Here is a 15,768-nt window from a genome sequence, read left to right on the forward strand (position 1 = left end):
ACACGTACGATGTGTAGGTGTCAAGGCGCCTCATTACTCTCCTCTTGTTCTCACCATGACTGTACCATGTATCTGCCCTGTTTTGCTTGGGGGTGATGTAGCAAGGGGGCAATAGTGGAGCAAAATGGACCAAAGTAACAATATTTTCAGCTCAAGTCTTTACGCGTCAACATACCAAGGTCTTGGGCTTCTTTACATTGACACACAACCCCCGCTGACCTGTACTATCCCATTACCAAACTTTAGAATGTGCAACAAATACATATTTCATATTTTAGAAGGGACTTCTGGTAAATGCAGCAATACTTGGGTGGAGTGTGTTCAATATTAACCCTGTAAATACTGTATTCCTCTCTTCTCACTAAGGACCTCCTTACCTCCGGCGCAGGAGGGGGGTGGGGGGGGATGTGCTTCAGGTCACTGTCTTTGAGGCGCTATTATTAGAGACGTGTAAAGGTTTCGGAAAAGTTCACCAACATGGCAACATTTTCAGTTTATTTGGTGACATTTTTTTGGGGGGGGGGGGGGGTGGGGGCGGGAAGTGGTCAAGTTCACCAATTAAAAAAAATTGCAGGAGTCACGTGACCTATTAACTGCAATTAACTACATTAATAGTGGAGATACCTAAACATCTGGCAAGCGTTTAAATTTCACCATTTTCACCAAATGTTGGAAAAAGGAAGAATTTGCGGGGGGTTTACAGCAAAAGCCCCGTCTCCGTGATATTGAACGAAATTGCTTAATTTCCCAAAAATTCTCAACAGCGCTCACACCTCCCCCTGTTATTACAGCGCGTGTGGGCCGTGCAGGTGCTTGCTAAGGATGTCCCCTCTCCCTCTGCTCCGCGGGATGCCAGTAAGAAGACGGGTTCCTTCTCTTGCCGGCAAAACACGAGAGCCACGTACAGAGCAGCATGGCCAACGCTGCGCCAGTCCCGGTGCAGTAATAGGCCCAGCCAAGCCTGCATGTTCCTAGCACAGGAGTAAAAACAAAAGGTGTTACTTTCTTACCAGTGCGCGCGTCTATTAAAGGAGACTTTTTATTTTATTATTTTTCCATATAGAAATTAATCAGGGGGTCTCTGTAGCGGAACCCCAGTAATTTCAGCTTCGGGGTCCCCCTGCTTCCCGAGACACTTACCCCCCGTGCAGGGTGCCGGTATCTCTGCAAAGTTTAAAGCTTCCGCGTCACATGGGCCGCGTCACCTGGTGACATCACGGCTTCCTGTTGGCCCGCAGGAGCTTTGAACAGCGGCCATTACATGAACCCCGCTAGCCAAGCCGGAGCAGTTACCGGCACCCCCTTTGGAGGTCGGTATCTCTGGACGTGGGAGGTCCCGGGAGCGGAAATTAATGGGGTTCAGCTCTGGAGACCCCCCCTCCCCCCCGCGCTTCAATCCTATGTTAAAAAAACAGAAATCACCAGTTTGGATCGCCTCTTTAATGTACTGGGTGCAATAATCTGCAGCTCTGTTACCTTACATGCCTATACGGTTCTCTGTGACTGTTACCTTACATACCTATACAGTACTCTGTGATTGTTACCTTACATACCTATACAGTACTCTGTGATTGTTACCTTACATACCTATACAGTACTCTGTGATTGTTACCTTACATACCTATACAGTACTCTGTGATTGTTACCTTACATACCTATACAGTACTCTGTGATTATTACCTTACATACCTATACAGTACTCTGTGATTGTTACCTTACATACCTATACAGTACTCTGTGATTATTACCTTACATACCTATACAGTACTCTGTGATTGTTACCTTACATACCTATACAGTACTCTGTGATTGTTACCTTGCTTCTATACAGTACTCTGTGATTGTTACCTTACATACTTATACAGTACTCTGTGATTGTTACCTTGCATACCTATACAGTACTCTGTGATTATTACCTTACATACCTATACAGTACTCTGTGACTGTTACCTTACATACCTATACAGTACTCTGTGATTGTTACCTTACTTCTATACAGTACTCTGAAGGGGTTAATTTCCTGGTCCCAAGGAGCCGACCTCTGGGTCTTAAACCTGATTATATCACTTCAAAGACACAATTCGGCCGGTGACAGGAACCAATCCTATCACAGAGCCTCCATTGTGCAAACAAACCGGTAACTGCATTGGTTTCTCTTCCGATATGTTCTAATGAGCGGTGACGCGAAACGTCCCGCACCGTGGAATATGCCGGCGCTTTACAAATAAATGGCGAAGAGTAAGAAGGCAGCTGAGCCGCAGCTCCCGTCCGCCATCGTGAGTCGCCTGTTACCTAATTGAAACTGACTGGATGCGTTGCCACAGGCCTGCTGGATTTCCGGTGCGTTCCACCCCAGCGGATACAGGGCACAGCCACAGCTAATGAGCAGTCCTGGGGAGAAAGGCAGAGAGAAAAACTATGCTGCTTTATTCTGCCGGGATATTCATTGCAGCCAATGAGAGGACTTCTTTATTAAATGCTTGTGATCAGCTAGCAGGGATTGCACCTGTGAAACGAATCAATATATAACAACATATGTGCATTCTACAGAACCACTTCTTCCTTCGGGCCCTGGGCTCATTCTTTCTGTCTAAGATAAATAGTGATGGGGTTTTTGTGGCCCTGTTTAAAAATGGCTGCCAGTCGTCCGTTTTCTAATAATGACTTCGGCAGGCAGTCCCGTCTGTTGTAATTATCCTCAGCAGCGGATATTACCGCGAGCATTAACCCTGTCACTGCCACTGGTCCGGCAACACACTCCCAAGCGACGGTTATATCACTTAGATTGTAAGCTCTCCGGGGCAGGGATTTCCTTTCCTATTGCCTGATAGTGGTGTTTTGGACTTCTTGTATTCTAATTCCTTGTACTGTCTTGTGTACAGCACAGAGTACACTGTGAATACAGATACATACATATATCCGAATTGGCATTTCCACCATTTATTTACCGTCAATAGGGAAATATATTTGATTTAGGAGCCGTGGGGAGTAACAGCGACGTTAAAGGGTTTACATTTTGGAACTTGTTTCACAAAAGGGGAAAATAGACGTCAGACCCCCGAACGCTCATCTTACCGAGTGTGCAAACGCACATCTTACCGAGTGTGCAAACGCACTAACATAACACTGGGGTTTTGCACTCGGAAAGGCATCAACCCCTGGGATTTACCCTCTGAAACTCGCCCTCGTCATTGGTTCATTTCGTTCCTGACCGCCCTGGATCTCTGCTGCAGCGGCGCTCAACTCCATGCCTCTCCCAACAGGTCAGGTTTTCAGGATATCCCTGCTTCAGCACAGGTGGCTCAATCAGAGGCTCAGTCGAAGACTGAGCCTCTGATTGAGCCACCTGTGTTGAAGCTGAGCCTGAGTGAGCCACCTGTGCTGAAGCTGGGAATGACCGAACCACCTGTGCTGAAGCTGGGACTGGTCGAGCCACCTGTGCTGAAGCAGGGATACCCTAAAAACCTGTCCTGTTATGGGGGGGGGGCACACCTTGAGGACTGGCGTTGATCAGCGCTGCTCTGGTATATGCGGTGTTTCCTTTGAGTATTGCTGTACTGTATGCCACAGAGATATATTCGATATATATTCGTACCGGGCACGTTAAAATGCGACCCGTTTCTCCGGAACATAAACACGTCGGCGTGCTGCTTCATTAAAAAGAAATCCACTAAAAGCACTTTCGTGTCCCGCGTCGCGTTGTAATAACGAGAAGACGCGGACAATTAGTGCAACATATTAAACCAATGTAATTAATCCGCAATTTGCAGACGGCGCCGAGATCAGAACATCAAAAGGACATTCTTTGTTGCATTTTTATTGTACTAGAGATCATAAGGGCAGCCACGGGGGAGAGGCCACGGAATGTCCTTCGTTTACTTTGTGCGGATGAGGTAAAGGGGTTTTGTGGTCAAAGTTCTGGCCTCTGAAGTGGGAAAATACAGCTCAAGACATATATACCTACAGTATGAACCCTACAGTCTCAGCTGCCCCAATAACCCCCTGTGCTTCCCCAATAACCCCCAGTGCTTCCCCAATAACCCCCTGTGCGGCCCCAATAATCCCCAGTGCTTCCCCAATAACCCCCTGTGCTTCCCCAATAACCCCCAGTGCTTCCCCAATAACCCCCTGTGCGGCCCCAATAAACCCCTGTGCGTCCCCAATAATCTCCTGTGCTACCCCAATGATCCCCTGCGCTGCCCCAATACCCCCTGCCCTAATAACCCCCTGCGCTGCCCCAATAACCCCCTGTGCTGCCCCAATACCCCCCTGCCCCAATAACCCCCTGCGCTGCCCCAATAACCCCCGGCGCTGCCCCAATAACCCCCTGCGCTACCCCAATAACCCCCTGTGCTGCCCCAATAACCCCCTGTGCTGCCCCAATACCCCCCTGCCCCAATAACCCCCTGCCCCAATAACCCCCTGCGCTGCCCCAATAACCCCCTGCGCTGCCCCAATAACCCCCCTGTGCTGCCCTAATAACCCCCTGCGCTGCCCCAATAACCCCCTGTGCTGCCCCAATAACCCCGTGCTGCCCCAATAACCCCCTGCGCTGCCCCAATAACCCCCCTGTGCTGCCCCAATAACCCCCTGTGCGGCCCCAATAATCCCCTGTGCGTCCCCAATGATCCCCTGCGCTGCCCCAATACCCCCCTGCCCCAATACCCCCCTGCCCTAATAACCCCCTGCGCTGCCCCAATAACCCCCTGTGCTGCCCCTGTGCTGCCCCAATACCCCCCTGCCCCAATAACCCCCTGCGCTGCCCCAATAACCCCCGGCGCTGCCCCAATAACCCCCTGCGCTACCCCAATAACCCCCTGTGCTGCCCCAATAACCCCCTGTGCTGCCCCAATACCCCCCTGCCCCAATAACCCCCTGCCCCAATAACCCCCTGCGCTGCCCCAATAACCCCCTGCGCTGCCCCAATAACCCCCTGTGCTGCCCCAATAACCCCGTGCTGCCCCAATAACCCCCTGCGCTGCCCCAATAACCCCCCTGTGCTGCCCCAATAACCCCCCTGTGCTGCCCCAATAACCCCCTGCGCTGCCCCAATAACCCCCTGCGCTGCCCCAATAACCCCCCTGTGCTGCCCCAATAACCCCCTTTGCTGCCCCAATAACCCCCTGTGCTGCCCGAATAACCCCCTGCGCTGCCCCAATAACCCCCCTGTGCTGCCCCAATAACCCCCTGCGCTGCCCCAATAACCCCCTGCGCTGCCCCAATAACCCCCTGCGCTGCCCCAATAACCCCCTGCGCTGCCCCAATAACCCCCTGCGCTGCCCCAATAACCCCCTGCGCTGCCCCAATAACCCCCTGCGCTACCCCCAATAACCCCCTGCGCTGCCCCAATAACCCCCTGTGCTGCCCCAATACCCCCCTGCCCCAATAACCCCCTGCCCCAATAACCCCCTGCGCTGCCCCAATAACCCCCTGTGCTGCCCCAATAACCCCCTGCGCTGCCCCAATAACCCCCTGCGCTGCCCCAATAACCCCCCTGCGCTGCCCCAATAACCCCCTGCGCTGCCCCAATAACCCCCTGTGCTGCTCCAATAACCCCCCTGTGCTGCCCCAATAACCCCTTGCGCTGCCCCAATAACCCCCTGTGCTGCCCCAATAACCCCCTGCGCTGCCCCAATAACCCCCCTGTGCTGCCCCAATAACCCCCTGCGCTGCCCCAATAACCCCCTGCGCCGCCCCAATAACCCCCTGCGCCGCCCCAATAACCCCCTGCGCCGCCCCAATAACCCCCTGCGCCGCCCCAATAACCCCCTGCGCTGCCCCAATAACCCCCTGCGCTGCCCCAATAACCCCCTGCGCCGCCCCAATAACCCCCTGCGCTACCCCAATAACCCCCTGCGCTGCCCCAATAACCCCCTGCGCTGCCCCAATAACCCCCTGCGCTGCCCCAATAACCCCCTGCGCTACCCCAATAACCCCCTGCACTGCCCCAATAACCCCCTGCGCTACCCCAATAACCCCCTGCGCTGCCCCACTCGCCAAACCCTGGAGATCAATTATCTCCAAATCCGAGAATGGGACATTGGTCGCGGCCAAGTCTGCCCCGGCGATCGCCCGCCGAGGGTCCCCCCGCCGCCAGCCGCTCTGCCACGGTACGTTCATTTAAGGGTTCGTTTAGTAGTTGGGGTAGTTGGCTAAGGATAGGGGTTTTAGGATAGGGGTTTTAGGATAAGGGTTTTAGGATAAGGGATTTCGGAAAGGGACATTTGGCCGCCCCAATAACCCCCTGCGCTGCCCCAATAACCCCCTGCGCTGCCCCAATAACCCCCTGCGCTGCCCCAATAACCCCCTGCGCTGCCCCAATAACCCCCTGCGCTGCCCCAATAACCCCCTGCGCTACCCCAATAACCCCCTGCGCTACCCCAATAACCCCCTGCGCTGCCCCAATAACCCCCTGCGCTGCCCCAATAACCCCCTGCGCTGCCCCAATAACCCCCTGCGCTACCCCCAATAACCCCCTGCGCTGCCCCAATAACCCCCTGTGCTGCCCCAATACCCCCCTGCCCCAATAACCCCCTGCCCCAATAACCCCCTGCGCTGCCCCAATAACCCCCTGTGCTGCCCCAATAACCCCCTGCGCTGCCCCAATAACCCCCTGCGCTGCCCCAATAACCCCCCTGCGCTGCCCCAATAACCCCCTGCGCTGCCCCAATAACCCCCTGTGCTGCTCCAATAACCCCCCTGTGCTGCCCCAATAACCCCTTGCGCTGCCCCAATAACCCCCTGTGCTGCCCCAATAACCCCCTGCGCTGCCCCAATAACCCCCCTGTGCTGCCCCAATAACCCCCTGCGCCGCCCCAATAACCCCCTGCGCCGCCCCAATAACCCCCTGCGCCGCCCCAATAACCCCCTGCGCCGCCCCAATAACCCCCTGCGCTGCCCCAATAACCCCCTGCGCTGCCCCAATAACCCCCCTGTGCTGCCCCAATAACCCCCTGCGCTGCCCCAATAACCCCCTGCGCCGCCCCAATAACCCCCTGCGCCGCCCCAATAACCCCCTGCGCCGCCCCAATAACCCCCTGCGCTGCCCCAATAACCCCCTGCGCTGCCCCAATAACCCCCTGCGCTGCCCCAATAACCCCCTGCGCTACCCCAATAACCCCCTGCACTGCCCCAATAACCCCCTGCGCTACCCCAATAACCCCCTGCGCTGCCCCACTCGCCAAACCCTGGAGATCAATTATCTCCAAATCCGAGAATGGGACATTGGTCGCGGCCAAGTCTGCCCCGGCGATCGCCCGCCGAGGGTCCCCCCGCCGCCAGCCGCTCTGCCACGGTACGTTCATTTAAGGGTTCGTTTAGTAGTTGGGGTAGTTGGCTAAGGATAGGGGTTTTAGGATAGGGGTTTTAGGATAAGGGTTTTAGGATAAGGGATTTCGGAAAGGGACATTTGGTCGTTCCCGTTTGCCAGCGACTCACCCCCGCACGCCGATCCGCCCCTGGAATCACCGCCGCCGGACGCTTCTAAGTTTTATTACTGTTTAGGGGAGGGGGCTAATTTAAGGGGTTTTGGGGTAAGAGCGTAGGGTAGGGGGTTTTAGGGTAGGCAGCGAAGTGGCCGGCGGCGGACATTTCCGGCAGTGGGGTGAGTCTCGGCGAAACGATGGCGGACAAATTTCCCAGACCGAAGGGGTTTAGGTTTTTAGGGTAAAGGGTTAGCGTGAGTATTCGGGGGTAAGATTAGGGGGGTTTAGGCTAAGGTTAAGGACTTGGCGGGGAAGCGGCCGGCGGGGAGAGGTCCGGCGGCGAGGCGAGTAGCAGCTAAACGGCGGTGGAGACGTCCCAGACCGAATCCTAACTTCCTTATATACAAGACGCTTTTAATCAGGGGCGAGTGAAACCCCCGCGCCCAAAACCGGGAGGAACGCCGCAGACATCCCAAAGCTGTGATCTGAGCTGGGAAATAAGGCATGATTTAGGAACGGATCTGTGGCGGCCATATTTAAAGCCCTGCTAAAATGATTGGTTTTTCAGGATTTCCCCGAGCAGGGAGAGAGCGGGGCTGCTGCTAGGGGGCTGGGCAGCTTCCTCCATCCTGGTTGGCTGCATTACACAGCAGCAGCCAATCAGGAGGAGGTGTCAGGAACCTGGAGGTGGGGCAAAGGAAAGGAGGAAACAGCATGGAGTGGAGAGAGGTAAGAGGTGTGTGTGTGTCGTGCGCATCGCACCTTTCACCATTTAGTCCAGTATATTTGGAGAAGCCCCCTGGCACCCCTAATCAGAGGCCCCACGAGTACCGGTCCTCCTGCCGTTTAGGAAACATCTTGGGGCACTCACGGGGTTAACACAGGTCAGGTTTTCGGGATATCCCTGCTTCTGCACAGGTTGCTCAATCAGAGGCTCAGTCAAACCCTCCAACTGTACCGATGTGGCAGGTAAAGTACAGTGTTGGAGCGCGCGGCACTGCCCCCCACGCAGTGTTTTACTTGTACTAGTTTCCTCTGCTGCTGAGCGCACGCGGGCCTCTAGGAGGGGTGTTGTGTGGTCTTGGGGGGGGAGGTGTTGGGGGTCTATAGGGGGGTGTTGGGAGTCTCTAGGAGGGGTGTTGGTGATCTCCTGGGGGGGGGGGGTATTGGGCATCTCCTTGGGGGGGTTTTGGGGGTCTCCTGGGGGGGGTGTTGGGGATCTCTAGGGGGGGTGTTGGGGATTTCTAGGGGGGGTGTTGGGGATCTCGAGGGGGGTGTTGGGGGTCTCTGGGGGGGTTGGGGGTCTTTAAGGATGGTGTTGGGGGTCTCTAGGAGGGTTGTTGGGGGGTCTCTAGGAGGGGTGTTGGGGGGTCTCTAGGAGGGGTGTTGGGGAGTCTCTAGGAGGGGTGTTGGGGGGTCTCTAGGAGGGGTGTTGGGGGGTCTCTAGGAGGGGTGTTGGGGGGTCTCTAGGAGGGGTGTTGGGGGGTCTCTAGGAGGGGTGTTGGGGGGTCTCTAGGAGGGGTGTTGGGGGGTCTCTAGGAGGGTTGTTGGGGGGTCTGTGTGCCTGTTTTCCTCTGAGAAGTGTTGGAGGTGGGCATGCAGCAGCCGCAGAGCGTTCACATGGCAGCCTCAGTTGCATACTCTGCTCCAGCCACGCAGCCGCACAGAGAGTCTTATAAGTGAAGTTCTGAGCTGTTCAAATGATCTTCTTTGAAGTCAAATAATGTCCCTTAATGAGAAGGGCTGAGCTGCCATTTCAATGTAGGTTGTTTGGCTTTATTTGTCAGGACTAAAAAAAACATACTGTACTTTAAATAAATAATCCCTGAGCATGGTAGAAACTAAAGAGGTAAAATCTGACTCCGTACTACACATTATAGCGAAGACTTCTTTCAAACTGACCCTGCAGGAGGGCCGTGCTGAATCAAGTTATCCTACAATTAGGCACGGTACCACTACTTAACCCCTTGAGTGCCTGACGGACCAGGGCGCATGATACTCAGACCATCGCCTAGGAATGTGAAGATGATCGTTCTTACCTCCAACAAACTGCATCGCCCCCAGAAATCTGCCGGTCATTCTAGAGATGAGATCTCCGACACAGCAGCCCAGCACCGCGGCCAGAGACACCAGCAGAAGCAAAGCACAACCAACGCCGGTCACCACCGTGCAGATTTGCCAGGACAGGCTGGGGATGGTACTGAAGCTGGCATACCTCCCACACTCCTCCACCATCACCACGCTCCTCTCCTCTGTCTGAGCAGGGTAGGTACATCTGCGGAAAGTGCTGAAGGAAACAGGTTTCCCCATCTGGAAGCCAAAAAGCCAGTATGGGATGAAGAAGCTGATGCAGCTGATGGCAGCCGAGAGGAGAGACAGGAGTGCCCACAGGGTACCCGACACCGTCAGGCTATTTGCCAGCTTGCATGCCCATCTTTCATTACTAGGAACTCTGTTCCCCATTAGTGCACAGGACAAGGATTCCATTGTTAGAGAACTTGGGGGCATCCGCTGAACATTTGCCATTGTTCCTTACATTGCGCAGCAATCTCCTGATGTGCACATATTACACCGAGGTTGGGTAGCACCAAACTCTAGAGAATATACTCGTCTGCTAAGAAAACATCCCGGGGACCGAGAGATCCAGAGGCGGCGTGTCTCTGAGTCACAATATCGGTATTTCTCCGCGTCCCAGCGCGCTTCTGTCACTGGTTGTGTCGCAGCCGTTGCAATAAAGACGTTTCCTCTCTGGGGACACAAGGAAGGGACAGTGAGTTAGACGGCTCTTCGTGGCACAAAGAAGGATTCGTGGCAGGTGGAGTCTCCGCAGAACCAATCAAACGGACATGGAAAGAATGTTCTTTTAACCCCTTCAGCTCTGGAGGTGGGCCCGTGCGAGAGAGGTTAACCCTTTCACTGCGGGCCAGAGGGGGAGGAAACTGCATTGTTACACACAATGGCTGTGTAACAGGAAAGTGTCACATTTAAAGTGTCTGTAGAGTTAATTTTGGAGTTGAAATTGGAGGTGAAGATTGGAGGAAGATCGGGACTCTGCACAACAACAACTCTGCAGCTGTGAGAACTTAACTTGCTAAAAGCTGTGATTCTCTGTACTCTTCCTATCCTCCAGTACCTGGGAAGTCTCTCCTCCTGCATCTCACTATGCCCTCCCTACTGCTTTTTCTGTTTACTGTGTCCTCACTCCTTTGTGAATGTCTCTGTTCTCTCCAACTTCCCCACTCCCCACTGCACCATTATTTATACACCCCTCTCCCAACAACTTCTATACCCCGCAATAAAAAGCACCCCCACAAATCCTCTATTCACACCCACTATCTACTCCTTCCTGCTGCTGGGGATCTCCCCTAAGCCTGAACCCAGACATACCCACCTGATCTCACCCACGCCTCCCTGCCATCTCTTCCCCTGTACATGGTGTTAACCTTCTGATTTAATACTGACTAACCTTAAAACTCGCCCCACAAATCCAGCATCCCAATAGCCTGCACTCATGGCTACTGTCCCACACCCACAGTCACTCCTTCCTACCACCACTTGTGACCAAGCCGAGCCATCTACTGCACTTATTCCCTCACCTGCTGTCTCTGTAACTCTCCCATCATACCACTTAGATTGTAAGCTCTTCGGGGCAGGGATTTCCTTTCCTATTGTCTGATTTTGCTGCGCTTATTGTATTATTATAATTCCCTGTACTGTATTCTTTGTTAAGTGCTGAGTATACTTTTGGCGCTATATAAATAAAGACATACAATACAATACAAAGTGTTCAGTATAAGCAGGGAATTTGCAGATACGCATGAATGTACTTACCTTGCTATTCACGGACAGGGGGGCTCAACTTCAGTCCTCAAGACCCCCCCAGCGCCCCACCAAGTCAGGTTTTAAGGCTAGCCCTGCTTCAGAACAGGTGGCTCAATCAGTGGCTCAGTCAAAGACTATCCACTGATTGAGCCACCTGTGCTGAAGCAGGGATATCCTTTAAAGCTGACCTGTTGGGGGGGGGGGGTCTTGAGGACTGGAGTTGAGCCCCCCTAAGTCACGCTAGTGACCACTCAGTAATGGTTCTAGGAATAGGATATCCACACATTCTCCCAAAAATGTATTCTTTTAGTCAGAAGCTGAAGGAAGGGGTGTTACTCCCTGGCATAAAACAAAAACAAGTGATTGAAAAGTGACGGGGAAACAAAGAACTTTGCTAAACAAAAAAACTTAAGAAAATCTGAATTAATTTTTAAAAATTTTTTAAAAAAGAAATCTATTTTTGAGGCATGTACGTGTTTTAGGTAAATCGCTTGGGAAAGTGTATTTGATATATATTTTTTTTATAATATGAGCCAATAGAAAGTAGATGTACGGGAGGTGAGGTGCAGTGTGACACCACACCTGGGCAGGTCCAACAGAATCCTAATCATGCTAGGTGTGGCGATACCGAAAAATCACACGCGGCAGCATAAAGACACACACCCTGGGCCTGTACCTTCACAACAACGTGCCTGCTGATTACTTTGTAACTAAACTCTGCGACATCTGGCACGCTACTATGTTACAAGCAAATAAATTGTCAGCTCTTCAGACCTGTGCCTGAATATCTGAAGTTCTGCGCGGCAAGTCCACACTTGGGACTGAAAACAACACCACATTAATATTACATACGATGCACAACTGACTACATTAGAATGGTAGCGGCCTCATTGTGACGCCGCGGTGATGCTAATAAAACCAGGATCAGGCGGATTATAATCCCGGCTCCAGGTTTCCTGAAGGGAGTTTGGGATGATGCCGCGGTGATTACAGGTGGGAAGACCACCAACTACATCCCCCCAAAAACGCATGTAAATCACTAGTCATTTTTATTTCTGGTCAGAGAAACTGCCCTCTAAACCTTACCAGCGTGAGAAATGGCGCAGGCCGGCGTTACCACAGGCGCGACACCACTGGGTCAATTGATGACACCTCTGACAGTGAAAACATTCATAGACACACAGCGATTATATATATATATATATATATATATATATATATATATATATATATATATATATATATATATATATATATATATATATATATATATATATATATACACACTGTATGCTAGGTGATAATGGCAAAAAGCAGGGTTGCAGACCTGTCTAAGACATGTGTATATGATTTTATATAGTGCAGAATAAATGAGTTCTTCAGTATTAGGTGATACCTTTTTTATTGGACTAACAATTTATGTCATAGGACAAGTTTTCGAGAGTTCTCCTCTCTTCTTGTCCTATGACATAAATTGTTAGTCCAATAAAAAAGGTATCACCTAATACTGAAGAACTCATTTATTCTGCACTATCGCAACTGGACTAACACGGCTATTTTCTGCTTTATTCATGATTTTATATATATTTTATATATATATACATATACACACACACATACACCTAATGGTATTACATTCTTAAATAACCATAGGAAATCATTAATCAAAACACTGCATTGTTAATTGATGATGTGATATAACAGAACATATCATTTGCTGACAAACATATTAGAACAGAAGCAAAAGAAAAGGCACCTGGGATAAACTGCAAACAAGTCTTCTCCCAAAAGCAGCACAACCGTGTGAGTGACGAGATGAGACTCAGGCTCAGTATCCAGCCTGTGAGTGATGAGATGAGACTCAGGCTTTGCTCAGTATCCTGCCTGTGAGTGATGAGATGAGACTCAGGCTCAGTATCCAGCCTGTGTGTGATGAGATGAGACTCAGGCTCAGTATCAGCCTGTGTGTGATGAGATGAGACTCAGGCTTTGCTCAGTATCCAGCCTGTGAGTGATGAGATGAGACTCAGGCTTTGCTCAGTATCAGCCTGTGAGTGATGAGATGAGACTCGGGCTCAGTATCCAGCCTGTGAGTGATGAGATGAGACTCAGGCTTTGCTCAGTATCCAGCCTGTGAGTGATGAGATGAGACTCGGGCTCAGTATCCAGCCTGTGAGTGATGAGATGAGACTCAGGCTTTGCTCAGTATCCAGCCTGTGAGTGATGAGATGAGACTCGGGCTCAGTATCCAGCCTGTGAGTGATGAGATGAGACTCAGGCTCAGTATCCAGCTTGTGTGTGATGAGATGAGACTCAGGCTCAGTTTCAGCCTGTGAGTGATGAGATGAGACTCGGTATCCTGCCTGTGTGTGATGAGATGAGACTCGGTATCCTGCCTGTGTGTGATGAGATGAGACTCGGTATCCTGCCTGTGTGTGATGAGATGAGACTCAGGCTCAGTTTCAGCCTGTGTGTGATGAGATGAGACTCGGTATCCTGCCTGTGTGTGATGAGATGAGACTCGGTATCCTGCCTGTGTGTGATGAGAGGAGACTCGGTATCCTGCCTGTGTGTGATGAGAGGAGACTCGGTATCCTGCCTGTGTGTGATGAGATGAGACTCGGTATCCTGCCTGTGTGTGATGAGATGAGACTCGGTATCCTGCCTGTGTGTGATGAGATGAGACTCGGTATCCTGCCTGTGTGTGATGAGATGAGACTCGGTATCCAGCCTGTGTGTGATGAGAGGAGACTCGGTATCCTGCCTGTGTGTGATGAGAGGAGACTCGGTATCCTGCCTGTGTGTGATGAGATGAGACTCGGTATCCTGCCTGTGTGTGATGAGATGAGACTCGGTATCCTGCCTGTGTGTGATGAGAGGAGACTCGGTATCCTGCCTGTGTGTGATGAGATGAGACTCGGTATCCTGCCTGTGTGTGATGAGAGGAGACTCGGTATCCTGCCTGTGTGTGATGAGAGGAGACTCGGTATCCTGCCTGTGTGTGATGAGATGAGACTCGGTATCCTGCCTGTGTGTGATGAGATGAGACTCGGTATCCTGCCTGTGTGTGATGAGATGAGACTCGGTATCCTGCCTGTGTGTGATGAGATGAGACTCGGTATCCTGCCTGTGTGTGATGAGATGAGACTCGGTATCCTGCCTGTGTGTGATGAGATGAGACTCGGTATCCTGCCTGTGTGTGATGAGATGAGACTCGGTATCCTGCCTGTGTGTGATGAGAGGAGACTCGGTATCCTGCCTGTGTGTGATGAGATGAGACTCGGTATCCTGCCTGTGTGTGATGAGATGAGACTCGGTATCCTGCCTGTGTGTGATGAGATGAGACTCGGTATCCTGCCTGTGTGTGATGAGATGAGACTCGGTATCCTGCCTGTGTGTGATGAGATGAGACTCGGTATCCTGCCTGTGTGTGATGAGATGAGACTCGGTATCCTGCCTGTGTGTGATGAGAGGAGACTCGGTATCCTGCCTGTGTGTGATGAGATGAGACTCGGTATCCTGCCTGTGTGTGATGAGAGGAGACTCGGTATCCTGCCTGTGTGTGATGAGATGAGACTCGGTATCCTGCCTGTGTGTGATGAGATGAGACTCGGTATCCTGCCTGTGTGTGATGTTACTCAGAGCTGCTCTTACCTTGTGCAGGGAGGTGGGGCTCTGTATGGGCAGATCCTATGAGTATACAGTAAATGCTTCCCACAGACTGATGCATCAGACAGCGTTTAAAGTTCCCCATTAAGGAATCCTCCTTCCTAATAAAGGGAAGGGGATGGAGGGCACAGGAAAGGGGGTTGTGTATACAGAAAGAAGGGATTCGTTAGGTGCAGGAATGCAATACTTTTTAAGTCAATATCTGTAATTTAAAAAAACTGCACTTTTTAAATGATAATTGTAATAAATGTAAAATGCTGTTTATTTGGAATTCTCAGATTTCTTGAAGTTTACTTAACCCCTTGAGTGCAGAGGTGGACTTTAAGCGTAACAGACCTCTCTGGCACTCAAGGGGTTACGCCTGTAACTGCTACAGACTGCAGCCGCCATTGTGTGAACTTGAAGGGGAACCGATTCAGGGACAGCCAACTCCAATCCTCAAGGGCGACCAACAGGACAGGTTTTCAGGATATCCCTGCTTCAGCTCAGGTGGCTCAATCAGTGGCTCAGTCTTCGACTGCATCACTTGTGCTGAAGCAGAGATATCCTGAAAACCTGTCGGTGGTCCTTGAGGACTGGAGTTAGCCGCCCCTGGCTTAATTAATTGCTATTTAGGAACTGTAATCACAACAGCAAGCTCCTGGAGTACACATAGATGTGTGTCTGTAGGACGCGGCGCCGGGAATGAATGTTAAATAGTCGTGTGCACGTGGTGATGAAACACGGCGCTCACCGCCGGGGGATGAAGATGACGGATAATAGCCAGGAGCCATCTTTATCTTACTCCTTCAAGAAAAGGTTATTAATGTGTCACGGTGCTTCCCGCACCCCCCGGGAGACTCTGCCATCACTG

The 15,768-nt window shown here is 51.7% G+C and overlaps 1 protein-coding gene across 1 annotated transcript; it reads right to left on the reverse strand.

Moving 5' to 3' along the window:
- Window positions 1-521: 521 nt before the first annotated feature.
- Window positions 522-13,583, reverse strand: LHFPL1 (LHFPL tetraspan subfamily member 1). Its single transcript, XM_075573484.1, has 4 exons — window positions 13,003-13,583; window positions 9,464-10,172; window positions 2,293-2,391; window positions 522-971 (listed from the first exon to the last, which is right to left on the reverse strand). Exons 2-4 carry the CDS (start codon window positions 9,948-9,950, stop codon window positions 817-819), a joined length of 741 nt encoding a protein of 246 aa, XP_075429599.1. The 5' UTR covers window positions 9,951-10,172; window positions 13,003-13,583; the 3' UTR covers window positions 522-816.
- Between the last annotated feature and the right edge of the window lie 2,185 nt (window positions 13,584-15,768).

Source organism: Ascaphus truei, chromosome 16, assembly GCF_040206685.1.
Source record: "Ascaphus truei isolate aAscTru1 chromosome 16, aAscTru1.hap1, whole genome shotgun sequence".
In the NCBI taxonomy this organism is placed as follows: Eukaryota; Metazoa; Chordata; class Amphibia; order Anura; family Ascaphidae; genus Ascaphus; species Ascaphus truei.